We start from the raw sequence: 17,500 nt of genomic DNA, 5'->3' as shown, positions 1-17,500 counted from the left end.
GTGTATTTCTGACCCTTTTGCTGAGTCATTAAACATCTCTGTGCCACAGCTCACCCACAGAGGAAACAGGGATAAGGAAAAATGTCTGCATCACAGGGAAGGTGGGAATGTGAGCTTGGGAAATTCTGTTATTTATATAGTATCCTGAAACCTTCAGAGAAGTATGAAGTATTTATATCTGAGCTACGGAAAACCTCAGAAATGCTTAAGGTTCATCTGTCACTGTTCCTAACAGAGCTGATGAAAAAATGTTTTACAGTACTGTTACTGGGGAAATTAAGTGGTCGTGTATCTAACATCAATATATTTTTCATGTCTCTTCTACCAACCCTGCCCCCCAAACCCTGAAAACCAGTTCCTAACACTTATTTAACATACATACTGCCATAGCGCCTAAAGAAACTGTATGATACAGATCCTACCCCACTCTGCTTTAGCTATGATGAAGGATGCAGGAAGAAGCTGTCCTCTCCTGTGCCTGGCTCTTTTAAAAGCCACGCAATATGGCTGGAACTTCTGTTGGAATCGTTGCACTTTCTAGTGTAAGGTTATGCCAGTTTGTCATCCTGCCAGTCCTGTTTTCTGTCTCAGTCAACCGGGATAAACACTTAGCCCTCCTTTTTCTTTCCCTATTACCACACCCTTTGCTTGTAACTGGTATAGATTACATCAGAAATTCCTTGCTGAGCCAGCTCTGCTAATAATTTTTGTTCTAAATCACAGAAAAACCTGTGAAATGTAATCATGTCCATACTTCAGTCCATTGCAAATACCTGGAAGATGAAATTAAATCTTGCAATGAGTAATCCCTCTCTTACTTGATCACTCCAGGACTAACCAAACAGCCAGAGAGTGGTTTACTGTGTTTGTGTGAACTCACGTTACATGCTGAGGCCAAGAGCTGGAAATCTGTGATCTGCCAGTCCAGATGGGATTAGAAATCACTGTCACGTATGAAACGTCTGGCTCTCAATGAAATTATCTTTGAGGGGTAGGTTTATAAAGACACTTTCAACACACATAGGAGAGGAGGAGAAAATGGGCTGTATGTAACTGTACAGTTCAGATCAAATTCAATTATAGCTGAGAAAGCTACATTTGCCGCATTTTCAGTGAACTCTTTCCCTCAGTGAGCACCACGCTGGTTACTCGGCCCCTTCAACACGAGAGTTTATTGACTTCTGCAGACTGATTACTACTTAGGCCACGTTTTTCAAGAGCAGAAGGTGGCACACAACCGTGCAGATGCCACTGCATGCCCGGCAGACATGTTTCTAAAATTACCGTGACCACTTACACTGTCAGGATGACTGTGTACGCTGGCAGCACCACTGCACCCCATTGCAGCATATTCTCCCCACATGTGCATGCAGCCCATGATAACCACATGCATAGATGCAGCTACTCAACAGCGGGATTTCTTCTCCCCTTAGCACAGACCTCAGGCCTCTGCTTTTGAAAGACTGCTCACTTATGTCTTACGATGCATTTTTACCTAATTGGCAGAGAGAGAAGTAATTAAATTTAACAGAAACCAGGGCTTCCAAATGAAGATATAATTTTTGAAGCCACAATTTCTATTACTTTTTATTACCTTTACCTATGTTTTATATGGCAACGGGTCACAGAACAGATGCAGCTGCTAAACTGTGTGGCTTAGTAAATGAAGTCAGCTTCTGCAGAGAAAAGCAGAAGGAAGTTAGAGGACATGAGTGAATTCACTTCACAAGCCAAATGAAGTTTTGAGTCACTGCTGATTCAGGTAAAACTCCAATTTAATACAACAATTCTAAAGTACAACCTCTTCTAGATAAGGCAACAATAATCAACTAGCCAAATACACTCAGAAGAGAAGGGGGAAATTCTGAGTAAGAGTACAAAAATGAATCATTATTCTGATAATGTTTTTGTTATTATTTTTGCAGATGAATCTGAAAGCTCTTAGGACTCAATTAAGTTACCACAGCCAATAAAGACAAAAAGCAAAATTAGGGCAGATACTTTCCGCCTAGACACCATGGTGATGGGCACATTAGAAATGAGGTAGATTAGAAAGATGAACTAGACAGACATATCTAACTGTCCTCCAGTGCACTCATTTGTTTGACAGCCTGGAAAATGCCAACATTCCTGGGATTAAATGAAAATAGAAAATTGCATTTTCGCTGTAAAGTATACACAGAACTTTGCTATGTCAGTTTCTCTTTGTTAAAATAAACCAGGGCCCAACAACGTCCTCCTTGAGTGACCGAAAGCACATTAAGATAAATGAAACAGTGACCAAGACACAACCAACTGAAAGCTCTTACATTGCTACCCTTTTATCCCAGGATATTAGTGGAGTGATATGACCCGCGCACACTTTGATATATTAATTTGTCCTGAGCTCAACACCACCCAAAACCCTAAACTGCCCATCTTGCATTGCTGTCTTGATAACATATTTCTTTTCTTCATGACTTTCAGCTACTTTACCTTTATGGCTTGTCAAACAATTTTTGTTCTGTGGTGCCTTTCCCCCCTACTTTGTTCTTCAAGAAAGTAAAAGTAAATAAACATCTGGGATATAAAAACTAAAGAGCATCAATAACTGGAGTGATCCTCCCCAGAGATTTCTGGGCCAGGTTGCAGACGTATTGGTGTGGCTTTTGCTTCAGCTCACAGAAAAACACATGCATACAGAATGACACACGGTAAACACTCGTGCTCACATTCAACAGCTCCATATTTTTTCCTAGCACCAGGACGTGCGCGCAAGTACAGAGCTAGATTTGGCAGGACGCACTTTGGCAATCTCAGAGCCGGATCCTGCTCTTGCCCACTCCAGCTTTGACAGAAGTGTCGGCTGCAGCCCGGGGAGCTGCGCGACATCCTGGTGGTGTCGGGGAGAACAGAATCCAGCTCCCTGTGACAGTTTTCCCCACACAACATCACAATCAGCCAAACACATTTGTAATCTACTGCAGCTGGTGTTTCTATAATTGATAGAGATATAAAAGCCCTTTTTGCTAAAGTTGTACTTTTGTATTTTTTTTTCTTGGGGGAGTTGTGAGAAAGCAGCTACAAAAAGCAAGCTTTAAATCTCAGATAATGTAGCTCCCTTTACAATCCCAAGCTTAAAGCAAGTGGTTACGAGTTTAAGCAATGCAAAAAAATTGAGCTAAAACCAAACATTTATTTTACTTGACATAGCAAAACAGTGGATTAAAAAGTTAAATCAATGCACCGTCTGAATGGTTCCTGCTGTAGCTGCAATTTCAAATGAAATAAGAATGTTATAAAAACTTGCGCATATTAGGCATATTTGGAAATGTCTCCTTGTAACTGTTCTTTAAGTGTTCTGTCTATGAGCACTAACAGGTCACTGCACAGGAAATGCAGAAATATGTTACATTTTAATCAGGGCATATAAAACACTGTCTAGAATGTTACATTGCCCTTGGGAATCTGTAGTAAGTAGGGGAACTTTTACAAAGTCCAGGTCACTCTCTCCATTACATCACTGTAAAAAAAAATTATTAGGTTAAATTATATAGATGTCATGTATTAGAGCTTTCCCAGTTGTAGGATGATGGCTAAAAGATGCTTATTTCCTTGGAGAAACTCATAATCACTCCCTTGTTCCCCTGTACATACTTTGTATATTGAAAATAGTGCATTTTAACTGAATCAAAATGTTTTCAAACAATTATAATGAAAGATGACAAATATAAAACCGAGACTGTTCATACCCTCATTCGAACAACAAATTTCAGCACTTTACCCTAACAAGCATATACACAAATTGAAAACTTGCCTGGCTATACCTCATAGGTGATAAAAAACAAAAGAAGGGATTTTAGCAGACATGTTTGGGAATGATTAATATAAAATGTCCCCAATCCATAAAAATGGAAACACAGATGTTGATGGCATCATAACATCCCTCTGTCTCCCACAACTATTTCTCAAAATGATTTACCTCTGTTTAACCCAAATCACAAGTTTATAAGATCTCTAATAAGTTCACTGAAACAGCAAATGATCAGTGAAATGGTGACTGTTTTCTAGATAAACATTTTCAGGATTTTAGCTATTTAATCTATAAATTTTGGAGGTGGGACAAAACTGCACAATATCCTGAATGTAACCTGCTCCGCTCTCACTGATCCTGGTTGAAGTTTTGTCACCAGCTTCCAGATAGAAAGATCTGATTTCTGTGGTAAATTTCCCACGGGGCAGCAAATGAAATAGACAAAAACCCCTGCCCCAAGTAAAACCAGAGTTAGAGTCACAAGGGCCCAGCGCCTGCTGAAGTAAATGGCAGTTACTCACACAGCGACACAGGGATCAGCCCTTTGCAATTTGCATGTTGTGGCATGAGATCTCAGACTAACAGGCCCTTTTTATCTAAACAGATATCTGTGGTTGAAACTCCTGGCATTATTCTTTGTATTTTCTCTGAGCTGCTCGCTTTTGTACAGCAGCTACTTAACTGCCAGTAATTTCCACGCTTTGTTCCGGCCTACCTACGGCACCCTGCACCCCCAGGCCTCGCGCCACCCCAGCCTGCTGGCCAGGCAGCTCCCGCAGCTCCACACACTCATACCTCGCAACCGCCCTATATAAATATATATGCATTATTATTAATACATTCGACACAGCTTCCACGAACCTCTCAGCGTGCTGCCTGAACTCTTCAATACATCTGTTAAATTCTCGCCAATCAAGGTGTGGCCCCCAGCCTCGCTGCCTGTGTCTCCTCCAGGCTCCTGGCAGGGAATCGGGATTTTCCTCGTCTCGATGGTGTTTCAGGCTGGCCTTGCAACCACTCCTGAATCACTAGCGTAACACCTCAGGGATGGGACACTGCCACTGCCATTTAACAGACAGTAGGGACACAGCTCTGGCAAATTTTAAGTGATTTTTTCTACTTTTTCCTCACAGAAGAGGGTCCTCTGGGGCCAAGCGCCCACCTCAGGAGTGTCAGCCGCAGCCTGGAGGCTCCTCACGCTCCGTGCTCTCCCGACAAACCCCTACAGATGGTACCTTTTTTCCCAGCTGAGGCAGATCAATTTCATGCACACATCCATCCCCTGCCTGCAGTGAAGTCAGGGCCCAGCCAGGGTTTTGAAAAAGCAAGCTGAGGAAAGCTAAGAACCACACATGTGGAACCACACGTATTTCCACCCAGGTCTTAATCCAGAAACTGTTGTATGCGTTCAGTGCAAGAGCTAATGCTGAATGTCATGCTCCGTATTGCTTCAGCAATAGAGTCAAGTATACATTTCTACCATTGTTTTCTACAGATATTTGATAATTTTACGCTCTCTACTCCTCTCCTTAGCCCTGCTTCTCCATGTTCTGCTTCCTAAATTTCCCCACTTCCCACCTCGGGGCCTGGGCTCCAGCTAAATACAAATACAGACCATTTCCTCATCCTCCCCTGACTGCTCAGGCCCATCACTGTCCCTACAGCAGGGAAAGCTATTGTCCTACTTATCCCCAGCTAAAACATATTTTAAGGGAACGTAATTGAAAAAGAGAAACCAAGAACCGAGCATGCGTGGTGGAGATGGCACGTCGGAGAATGCTGTGTCACCTTCTAAAAATTCTTTGGCAACAGCAACTTTTAGGCTTTATAAGTCAGACAAATTTGGGTGGATTTTCTCAGGGAAAGCAGAACATATCTGAAAAACTTTCACGTCACTGCCAGAAAGCACACTGGTCCCTCAGCTTTGAAATAAACCCTGATGTACGTCTTCTAAATTTTTGCCAAATGACATCCTTCCCTAAATTACATGAAGAACATTTTAGGAAAGAAAACACAGATTTTGATAATGGAAATTGTTGCTCTGAGCAGCTCATAACTGGAAACATTAGAACCAATAGAAATCAAACTTCTCAACAGAAAACTCCAAACTATCTGGAATATAGGAACAGTTGCATCCATAATATAGATGATATTGCTGCCATGCCTGGGCCTATGGAGTATTCCAGCATCTATACAACACTGCTCTCAAGGCCTCCACTGGTTTTCTGTTCTTTTCAAGATTTTCCCTGTTATTTCCCCCCCTTTTCATTATCACATAGCTGAACTTTTACCACATTAAAGGGCTGCCAGGCAGGTGAAGGTGCTGAGCCCTGGGCAGCAACACTGGCTACTTGTTCTGCCCTATCCACAGCATGTTGCCTCTCCAGTTCAAGCAATCCATCTGGCTAGAGGGATCATCAGACAAAACCAACAAAATTAATCTGTAATTCTGAACACAGAAAAGGTTGAGGACTTGTTCTGTGTTATTTGAGCTGTTTTTTCTCATACACAAGTAAAACAATAACCAGCTGAGGCTACGAAACCCAGGTCTGAGTCCCTGATTCAGTCCCTTGGCCATAAATTTCAGCGCAGACTTAAAAATTGATAGAAATTCCTTTTTAATCATCAAGTATTCAGCTGCTCATTACTGATATACATTTTAATGATGTGCCCTTAAATTTCGGTCTAGTCTTAAAAATACAATTTCCTCAAACTCAATACAAAATCCAGGGTTGTGAAATGGGGCCCCATAATTTTGTTCAAGTGCTTTTTCAGTTATAAGGTATGTTTGAAATACAAAATTTAAGGAGTTTGCTATATGAGGTGACATTTTGTTAGCTTTTGACAAGAGAAAATATTTAATACCCTCATTTTTTTTCCTGCTCTGAATATTAGTTTAATTGTCACAAATAATTAAATGCTTATGAGTAAAAGACATCTTCAGACATTTTGACAATACGTATTAAGAGACGCTTTAAGGGAAATCTGCACAGATCGGCTTTTATTTGTTATGCTAAACGATGATGCATCCTGATTGCATTTGTTCCTTATTTGTGTGTGCAACAGGAGACGTACTGTGAATGATCTGTAAGGAATAAAATGACAGTATTTGACAGGCTAGGAAATGTCTGGGCAAGGATACAGGATAAGGAACCCTAAAAGGGCATTGTTTATGGAGGGGCAATGGGATAGAGACACTCCCTTCAATCTAAGGCAATGAAAGGCGCCAACAACTCAATTACAGTTAATAACAGTAAGAAATAAACATAAATTACATATACAAGGCTCAAGCTCAAGGACTTTGGACCACTAAAAATATATATTATTATATCAATTATCAAAGAGAGACAAATTCTTATCCTGGGAATTTGCATACGAACTCTAATAACCTACTATTCAGAAATAGAGGCAAGCATTAATTTCCACATGAAAAGGAGCCACGGGAGAGCTTCCCAAGTCCCCAGCTCCAGAGAAGAAAGCCCTACCTGGTGATTCGGCACCAAACGATCTGGCCTCTCTTCGAGAGGGTAGCAGGTGGTCTCCCAGGTATGGCAGATTAGCCCTATATTACCTAAGATTTATTCTGAGTTCCTGTCAATATAATGGCTGAAACGACCATTCCTGAAAGGTAATATGGTGTGAGAATAAACATAAACAATCCTTAATGAATCCATAGGCTATTACTTGCATCATATTTCTTCTATAGGCAATACATACATTTCCACTTTAGAAAAAAACCTATGCCCTTGATCGAGGCCTAACAATTCCTGTTTACATCAGAGAGGGAACTCTGAGGAAGGTCCATGGGAACTGCCTGGTGCTAAAAGCTTTTGAAAATTCATGTCTCTCTTTAGATGCCCATGTAAGGATTTAGTGTCTCAACATCAGAAGCTGACTTAGAAAAATCAGAGCCTCAAACTTCATTACCAGAGATTTCCAACCACCTCGGGCAGTCTGGGTGGAGGAAAACATGTATGTCCTGTTTAGTTACAACCAGACCAGGTTTTTGTTATTTCTCAGGGCAATGCATTATATAGTGTCAGAAATACAAAGCTAGACCCCAGGTCTGATGAAGAAATGTAGAACAGCGTATGGAAGAAAAAGTAACCGTAACCAAATTTTCTGGTCCTGAAACTTATCACTGATCAAAAATGCATCTGAGGATAATTTGGGAAAGTTAAAGAGCTTAAATCATTCTGCTTAAAACTATTGCCTAGTACAGGTCCCTTGGCTTGTTCACAGAGTTAACACAGCTCTGCTTTCTTTGACTGGGAGTCTTCCTGCTTTTAGGAGCTCCTGGACACAAGCGAAGTGCTGCCTCCACCATGGTGAGTTGCAGAGAAGGGATGAAACTGCCTTTCCAGCTCCCTTCCACGGCCAATTCCCCCGTGCCCCTGCTGGGCTGCTCCCTCTTCTCACCCCAGCAGCAGAAATAGGGATGCCTTGAGCCTCCAGCCTGACTTTCTCTCCTGAAAGTGCACTGAAGATAGAAATGTGATCTAGTACCTAGAGCAGGGAATTAGAAGCAAATGCTGTCTGAACTTGAGCAAATCATGTAATACCTCCCAGCTTCAATTTTCCTTTCTGTAAAAGGGGGAAAAAATATTCTGCTTCATTGGGTTTATTTTGAGGAATACGCAGCATTAGTAAGAAATCCTTGGAAGTAAGGTGCTAAGTGTGAAGAAATATTACTCCACTTCCTAACAAAGCACACATATATGAGCAGGAACCATGCAGCTAATCAAAAGCACTAGAAAGCTTTTAATTTTTTTAGCATTTAATGCTACAGATGATCAATATAACTACTTAGCTTCTTTCTCCTTTCACATGTTAATTTAGTGCTACTTCTACTGTGCTTAGAAATGTTATGACATGGCTGAAAAACATACAAAAAATTAATTTTGGTAGACCTTTATACCAGCTAGCATAAGGTTATGTTTCTTTGATACAAAACTGTACATCATTAAAAGACCCAGCTCTTTCCTGTGAAGTCCACTCATGCTGTGGGAAGTAAATGAGTTGTTCCTATATGTACGAAGAAAATTTCAAGCCGTATGAATTGTGGTGGTGACTCCCAGAGTAATTCACATAAAATTATTTATATATGGAATCTTTCTAGCAAAAAAAAACCCAATTTCTGTCCAACTGGAGGGTGAATGATAGAAATAGGATTGTTGTCTGCACATATCAAACTGCAACAATGTGCAGATTTTCATTCCTATCTCCTCTAAGCACAGTTTCTAGAAAATATCTTTCCTATTAAGGTATTCCAGGGAATTTAATTATTTTCATTAAAAACAAGAACTGTGTGCTGCTCTTTTTTCAACAGAAATTCTGCACTGATTCCATATAAACAGACCAAATATCACTTCAGCAAAGTTGCTTTGGGAATATTTAACAGCATTTTTTAAGTTATGAAAGCAATATTGAATGAGATTTAGTACAATTTAAGATAAGTGGGTCTTAATTTTATATGAACAGAGAGACTTAAAAAGCAACCAGAAAGAATTCTGGTTATATTGTGCTGGAATATTAGGCCTTGTGCAAAATTGCCCTTTTTCTCTTTTACATGCATAAAACCAAGCACAACAGGCTTTTCAATTAAATGAGTCTTTTGAGAGAGATGCAGGAAGAGCCAGAAAGCTCCTTAAAACTTTATTGCTTTTCATCTTTGTCAGGTAGGGATGTGTATTAAAAATGACCTGTTCTTTCCAGTACACAGTCCTTCCTGCAAGTTTTTTCTTCCTGTTTGACCTATCAAGTTTAAGAGTTTCTCAAAATGGAAATGGAAGCGTTGATCTGGATTACTTTTCCCCATATACTCAGTAGTTTTGCTTGTCTATAGCCACCTAGAGCTAAGGATGCTTCCCATAGTCTCTCTAGCATCGTGAGTAACTTTAATGAGCCTCAGTATCATTAGACGATAGCAGTTTACAGAACACAGAGAGAAAAGACACAGAAAGCAATAAGATACAGCTATAATAGATACAAGCCATGGAGATGAAAGAAAGAAGTCAGCATCTCATTTGCATTAATACAATAAAAATACAGCATTAATGTTGCTAGTTGTAAATTTTTTTTCAATAAAGTTGAGACTGATTATATCTGAAAAAAGGCAGGCTGTGCATTCCTCATAGGTCTTGCAAATGTTTAGGCTTTAAAGAACTGTTACTGGCTATTAACTTTCTAGATTTAATTGCCACTAAAAACAATCTCCACGAAACTTCAATTGAAAGCCACTCCTCAAGAACTGATGGTCTGATCTCTCAAAACTGCTTTGTTTATAGCAATCCAAATTCAGAGCTACTATTCATGTAACTCCACTCCATCATTATGTTATGTATTTTGTTTACTGGTATTATGTATGTGTACATATATAATTATATACACAGACTTATACACCAGCTCATCATCAGAATCAGTCAAAAGAAATATTGCCAACCTTGTTTGTTCAAAAATCATTAAGCACACCCCAGAAAATCATGAGAATAGCTGAAAATTATGAGATGTTAAAAACTTTGAGAATCATGGCATTTTCCTTCTGTCATAAGAACTTTTAGGCTGCATGTTTTCAAGTTCCTTAGTTCTCCATAGCAAGGAGTTTAGAATAAATTTTCCTTTTTAAAATGCATATTGGGAACTTGCATAATCACCAGATTCCAGGAACTGGGGGTTTGAAGAAAATAAACACTAACATAGGGCTTTCAGTGGACACAACTTCTAACATCACAGCAATTTTAACGTGTGGGCAAATATTAGTGGAATTACCAAAGACTGCTCTAAACAACTGAACATTCCAGCTTATCTCCATAAGAACGATGTATCTTTCTCCCAAGCAAGCGCTCGTCTCTCCTTTTTGCAGGTATATGTGTCTGCATACCTGAAAAGGATCTATTTCCGATACATTTAGGACTGTTCATTCGATTTAAGTGTGGAATTTTACCAATAATTGGGACCACTGGTGCTGCACGATATAAACTATGTATTTTTCACAATCTAATCTTGTCACTTTGAAGCTATTGTTGTGACTTTCTTTTTCCTAGGGCAAAGGGGGAAAACATTGCTTTTAGGAAAACAAAGATTCTCTTCATTTTTCTAAATGAGACACTTAATGCAACACTTAGATCATAAGACCAGTTTTTCCACTTCTTTTTGCCTGAAAAACCTCACAAGGTAACGGATGAAAAGCCAGCAACAGTTAAAGAGGGATGTGTAAATCTGATGGGAAACAGTGTGCTTCTATGATGCGTTTCTCCTTGAAACCTTAAAAATACACTGTTCGCTGTCAAGGTATTTCTGAATTGCAGAAGCCGTTATTATAACATGGTAAAAATGACTCGGTGCCAAGATCCAACAGCCTCAAGAGAGAGGTCACCTTAATGAGAAAGAGCTGATTTTAGTCTCTAAAACTACATGGAACTTTTAGGCTTCCGATTTGCAAAAAAATCTTTGTGCATTTACTTGAGAGCTGCTGTGTGTGTGCACAACATAACACTGCATGTTAAAAAGGGATTCTTTAAAAGACCGTATCACCTACTGGTATCAAGAAACAGTGTTTGATAATTAACGCAGAGAATGGAACCGTGTTTGAGAAGTGAAGTTAGCCGAGCAAGCAAAACACCTCAGTCATACAGACTTTAGAAAAGAAGAGCACGCAACCATTAGTAACACAAGTTACAAGCAGAACTCTCCCTAGATTTAAAGCTTAATGGAAGAATCTGGTCGCTCTTTGGAGGCACAACATTTGCAAAGAAACATATATATTTAATTTTGTAGCTAAACAGCCCAGCTTTCAGACAGCCTTTACGCAGGCCAGTTACCCCTTGAAACAAAGTGCTGAGTAAGAGCTGCAGAACTGGACCCACTCTCATGTAGATTATTGTAATTAAATAGGTAATGAAAAATCACTGCTCTTGCATGAATGAAATGTAAGACTTCAGCTGAGAGTGTAATGTGTTTCCAATTGACTCCTGCATCAGATTCGGGGACAGATGAAAATGCCTCTCTGCTTGCATGAGCACGCTTCAGAGGTAAAACTTCACAAATATTTTCATTTTGCAGAGAAGAAGGAAAAACAAAGGCTTATTTTAGCAGCAAAGTCAGTAGGATCCCCCTTTTTTAAGGCATAATATGGTACACACATGTCTCAGCCCGAGAGGCACTAAATAGAATTCGAATAATTTTACTTTGCGTTTGCTAATAATACGTCATCCAGTAGAAGAACCAGGCCTTATTCTCCCCTCCACTAGCTGACATGATATTTTTTTTACATTTGAGCTCTTAAGATCTGCACAATAGCTTAACACAATAAGTGTTTAGCCTCTGGTTCCAACTGTAATTGATAGAGTACAGTTCCATTCCCTCTGCTGCTGCTAAGTTGGGAATTGCAGCCACAGCAACTGACAGCTTTTTTTTTTCCGTGAGTCTGGAGTTGCTCTCTGGGAGTGATGTCCTCATCGGGATGGGAAGTAAAATCACTGGAGAAAGGCTCACCCTGGCCCTGTGCTACGGAGGAACTCCAGGGACCTCTTCTAGGGGAAACAGTTACTTGAGGTGGGTGCTACTAATGAGAGCAAAAATCAGGAGGAGAAAGTGCTGGCAGAAAATACCAAAAGCCTGCCGTTTTCAAGAAAATGGCCTTTTCGATTAAAAAGCACAGAAGAGGGAGAGCATTTATGCGAAAGAATTTCTAACAATGAACATGTTTTTAGAAGTGCTATAAAATTGTGTCATTTGCTGTTGGAAATATCTTTTATATCACAGTCACAGGGGCTGAACTCTTCCCGGGTCCCACTTTTTATATTGTGACAATATACTGTGCTTTGATATGTGAGAGTAAAATTGAATAAGGAAACAGTAACTAAAACGAACGTGATTTCAAATTGTCCCATTCAGGACTGAGTTTTGACATGGGAAAAAATTACATAGCAGCTTCGGGCTTAGTAGCCGATCCCAGAATTTAACACAGATGGCAACTAATTTTGGTGCCTCTTTAGTTGCAAAGGTATGTATTTTGGAATATATTTAATTAACCACGATTTAAAGGCTCCTCTTGTTTGTGAACACCTTGGCTTTTTTTGTCATCTGTCAGCATCGTGATGTGCACAGTAACTGAAAGGTTCTGAGGCATGAGCTATTTAGGTGGTTTTGATGTGCACTTGCTTTTCTGGAGGATGTTTAAACAAAGCAGTGCTGCCATTTCTACAGTTTCATTCAGTACTGCTGGCTTGGAACCTGCTTCTATTGCCCTTACAATAAAGAACACAAATAATACTCAAAAAGCCACACCGCTCTTGGTTATTAATACATGTATATATCGCTTCCTTCAGTCACAGAAATATACATACCGGACCTAGCTGGTCATTTACTCTGCTCTCTGCAGAAGCAGAATTTCACTTTCCAAATATGTTTCTGTTTTAAATAACCTTTTACTACTAAGGTGCAGACTGCAGCTTTAAAGTACTGACTGCTAATCCTCTGCTGCTTGCTGCTCTGTGAGGACTCTTCCAAAAACAAAATGATGTTATTCTACAGCTCCAATAAACAAAATAAATGTGACTGATATCTGTTTCTGCTGTGCTTCTCCAGAGCCTTGGTTCTTATATAGCCTATTGGAGCTGAGAAAGAAAGAAAAGAAGTAATACAAAATTGCAGCCGGAAAAGGCGTTAAGTCCAGATTCCTCTTTGCAGGCTTTAAAAAAGCAAACTAGCAATTCATGATCACAAAATAAAATATGCACATTTAAACAAGCTGCAGGGGAAAGGAGAGTTTAATCCAGTGAAATTGTGTTTGAAAGCTATTTCATACCCCTAGGAATAAAATCTGAATAGCAATTCTGCTTTGCTCCCACCCTTTTTCCACCCTTCTGTTAATATATTACCATTTGTTATGGAATCGTTACAAGACTTCTACCCCAGAGGTGGCTGCGTTTCATTGAAGGATGAAGTACTTTCTGGGCCTGAGTCTCATCTTACTCGCAGGAGCAGACAGTGCTCATTGCAACTGCGCTGGTGCTGCTGGTAAAGCTAGTTTTGATTTGCACCTGAGCAAAAGAAGGATTAGGCCCCCAGTTCGTAAAGCCCTTTGTGATTCATTTGGGTGAAAGCTACAACACAAATAGATTGTTTATTGTAAACACAAGTATGATACTAAAGGAGGCACTGACATAAAGAGCTGTAACTATCTGCTTCAAGAATTATCAAAAAGAAAATGACGATCTCAAAAAGGAATGACGATTCAGGAACATTTCGCCCCTGGAAAGATCAAAATGCATTTGACATAGTTTCGGTGTTGATGTGAAATCAAGTGTCTTTAAAAGTGTAATTCGAGATCAAAAATCCCCTTCATCAAACATAAATATCGCCCCATTTATCCAATTACACTACCTTGTTTCATTACAATGGTCTGTAATATATTTCTTAGGAATACAAGGCTTAAAATTAATAATAGAAAAGGACAAAATTGCCATGTATATTTCTCTAGATAGATTTTCATCTAGCAGCAGGACTTCACTTCTGATTCACTCGCTGGTTCTCTCTAACCTTTACATTATTCATTAATCAAACTAGAAACCTGCTTTCAAAGTCAGTGCATGGTAGTAATTATTTACAGTTGTGCATAGTATTTAATTTTAAGCAATGACAAAAGCAGGCATGTCCAGAATCATAAGGCTTATCATTTTTCTTCTGTTGGAGGTGAACTATCCAAAGAAGCTAAAAGTTGCAAACTTCTCTTCAATATCTCTGCTGCCATCAAGACAAAATGCAGTGCAACTGATACCTTTGAACTTGTACAACTAAAAATAAATAAAAGCTATAATTAAGTAATATATAATGTACTAACTCCTTTAAATAAAAGGAATAAGGAGCTTTGCTATCAGCCTTGATGAGCGATTCATTTCTTATTGCACAGTCTGTCTACTGTCACTTTGAGGTATTTTTCACCATACAAAACAGAACCTCAGTACTATCCCTGAAAATGAAAGTCAGTTTTAAGAACTATATACAACAGACACGTCTGCTCTTTGAAACCCCCCCTTACCCCCCACAAACACACAAATACAACTTCAAAGCAGGAGAACTATTGCAAATGTATAAACCTACTTCAAATCGGTTATGCTGGAGGAAACTGGACTGTATTTGCAGTGTTTTGCTCACCTGAAACAACATTGATCTGAGGACAAATATAATCAAAGAAATGCACCGCTGAAGAGCAATGCACATTTTATAATGAGAATAAGGAAGGAGAAATGTAATTGTGGTCATTCAAATTACTCCCTCAGCATTAAGATTCTCAAAAATACTGTAGCGTTCTGGATAAAAACATATCTTACTGTATTCTCAGCAGGGAAATCCCGGGAAACAACAGCATGGGCTTTGCTCGCAAAAATTTACTTACTCTCTAGCCTGTGTTTCTAAAAAAGAACAGGGTGCCCCTTCTACAAAAAGATACTACACACATTCCAAGTGAAAATTCTACTTTGAAAACAAAATAAAATGAAGCCTCATACTCCTGACAGAGAGAAAAAAGGAGCAATTCTAGCACTGTCACTGTGATGATCAGCATCCATGAAAAAATAGCTATTTATCCTGCAAGTTGAAAACGTTAATGTCTTATTCAGATATAACCTCTTTGTGAATAAAACAATAATAGCAACGCATCAGAGAGTTCTTCCGAATACATATATACACGCACTTCTAGCTTAACTGTTATTTATGGTTAAAGGGGCTCTTTGCTTGCCAGGAATCATACTAGCAACCTGCATAGATAGGTACAGTCATTGGTCACGTCCCAAAAGACTCTGCCTGCATACCATTGTCCTGCACCTATATGAATATGGCAAAATATGTAAGTTTATAAAAGTTATGCATGTCCCAGTTTCTCGGAAACAGCATTTACCTTTGAACGAATCACAAGCACTACTTTTCAAAGTTTATTCAAGTATGCCACTAAACTTGCCCATACATTTTGTCCCACATATACTATGTTACACCTAGAAAATATTCAGAAGGGGGAGGAAAAATGAGTAAACCATTTTTAAACTAAAAACATAAAATATTAGTTTTCTTCAGAGAACTAATCTGATGAAGGACACAAAGAAAAAAAAAAAAGGAAGGGAAAAAACCCGCCTACATTAAAAGCCAAACAAGATAATAATTGTGCATGTCTGGCTAAGAGAATCTAGAGGGCAAGCCTTACGTCATTGGCACTTGGGTTACCATGGTGAGTGATTTATTGATATATATCAAGAATGAATAGATCAAAGGCAGCAAGATGACAGGTGATCAATCAAATGTCAAATCAAAGCTGGCAATCAACTGGAAAGCTGATTTTTCAGTGGGTGGGTCTGGCAGAAGAAAAATGAACTTCCATATTGCGCTTCCCAGAAACAAAACCCCACCACACTATTAAAAAAAAATAAAAAGCAATTAAGCAGCCTGAAAGAAAACTCTTTGAAAAGATTTACTATACAGGCCCACTCATCTGTTTCTTTTTCTTGGCCTCCAAAAGAAAAAGAACACCCTACAAACGACAGAACAAAACACTTCCAAAGTTGCAAACTATTTTCTTCTTTAAAAAAAAAAAAAATTAATAAATTGCAAAACCACTTGGCATGTGCAAATATATAAACTCGGCTACAAAACAAAAGAAGGATTTGATTTGAAAATGTGGATTGTCTTCTAACAGTCACAACGTTTCATTTTATTTCCTGTTGCAATTTTCACCACTGATGATCAAAGGCTGAACTTCCCCACCGGGTTCATCAGCAGAGACAGTCCCTGTACTATTTCAGGCATACACAACGCACACACACACACACACAGACCCGGCCAGCACTGCCACCAGAAACACGGCGAAATAAAAGATGAAACACACCGACCCACTTCGCGAAACACACGTTTTAAAAACAAAAAAAACCACCAGGAGAGAGGGAAAAAAAAAAAAATCAGAAAGGAGAAGAGAAAAAAAAAAAAAAAAAAAAAAAAAGATTAAAGCGGGAAGCAAATGGGAAGCTGCTTTCGGTTCGGTGAGGGAGAGGGGCCGGGGGAGAAGGGGAGCCGAGTGGAAGAAAGTTGGGGGGAAAAGTTTCGTCAGGGCAGGATGGGAGCTCGGAGCGGGAGGCAGCGGGGACCGAGCGCGGTGGGAGCGGCGGGAGGGTGGAAGGGGACAGCCCATGTCAGAGTAGAAATCTTGGCAATAAGGAATGAAACTGGCTCCATAGAGTTACGAAGGGAAAGGGAGGGGGAGGGGGGATAAATAAATAAAGATCCAGCCCGGAAAAGCAAGGGTGACCCTAAATAATAATAAAGATGGGGGGTAGGATCGGAAGGAGCGGAGAGACAGAGGCTGTGTAAGTGGATGGCTTCTCCTTACCTGCAGCCCGTTTGGGTGCTTGCTGTTTCCTCCTTGGCATCGCTCTACTTTCTCCAATCTCACTTCTGTCCCCAGATCCGAGAGCCCTGAGACGCTCCTGAGTCGTGTTTCTCTGCCTCTGCCTCTCAGCTGCTTTCCCCAACACCCCCCTCAAGCCGCCCCTGCCCCCCTCCTTTCCACTTCACTGATAGGAACCTGTTTGGTTTTTATTTTATTTTAGAGATCTAGGTTTCTTTCTTTCTCTCTCTCTCTCTCCCTTTTTTTTTTTTTTTTTGTTGGCTTTTTTTTTTTTTTTATTTTTTTCAAACTTCTCTTTCTTTTTTTTCAAAATA

At 39.6% G+C, this 17,500-nt stretch overlaps 1 protein-coding gene across 1 annotated transcript in view; it reads right to left on the bottom strand.

Moving 5' to 3' along the window:
• The window catches only part of TSHZ2 (teashirt zinc finger homeobox 2), a 144,756-nt gene extending 127,381 nt beyond the window's left edge, over nucleotides 1–17,375 (bottom strand). Inside the window, exon 1 of the mRNA XM_014943793.1 lies at nucleotides 17,169–17,375. Coding sequence (XP_014799279.1) covers nucleotides 17,169–17,208 — 40 coding nt within the window. The 5' untranslated portion in view covers nucleotides 17,209–17,375. The remainder of the gene's footprint in view (nucleotides 1–17,168) is intronic.
• Between the last annotated feature and the right edge of the window lie 125 nt (nucleotides 17,376–17,500).

This window comes from Calidris pugnax, unplaced genomic scaffold, assembly GCF_001431845.1.
Source record: "Calidris pugnax isolate Ruff unplaced genomic scaffold, ASM143184v1 scaffold118, whole genome shotgun sequence".
Classification (NCBI taxonomy): domain Eukaryota; kingdom Metazoa; phylum Chordata; class Aves; order Charadriiformes; family Scolopacidae; genus Calidris; species Calidris pugnax.
Note: the sequence above shows the minus strand (reverse complement) of the source record. Positions and strands in the feature narration are given on the sequence as shown.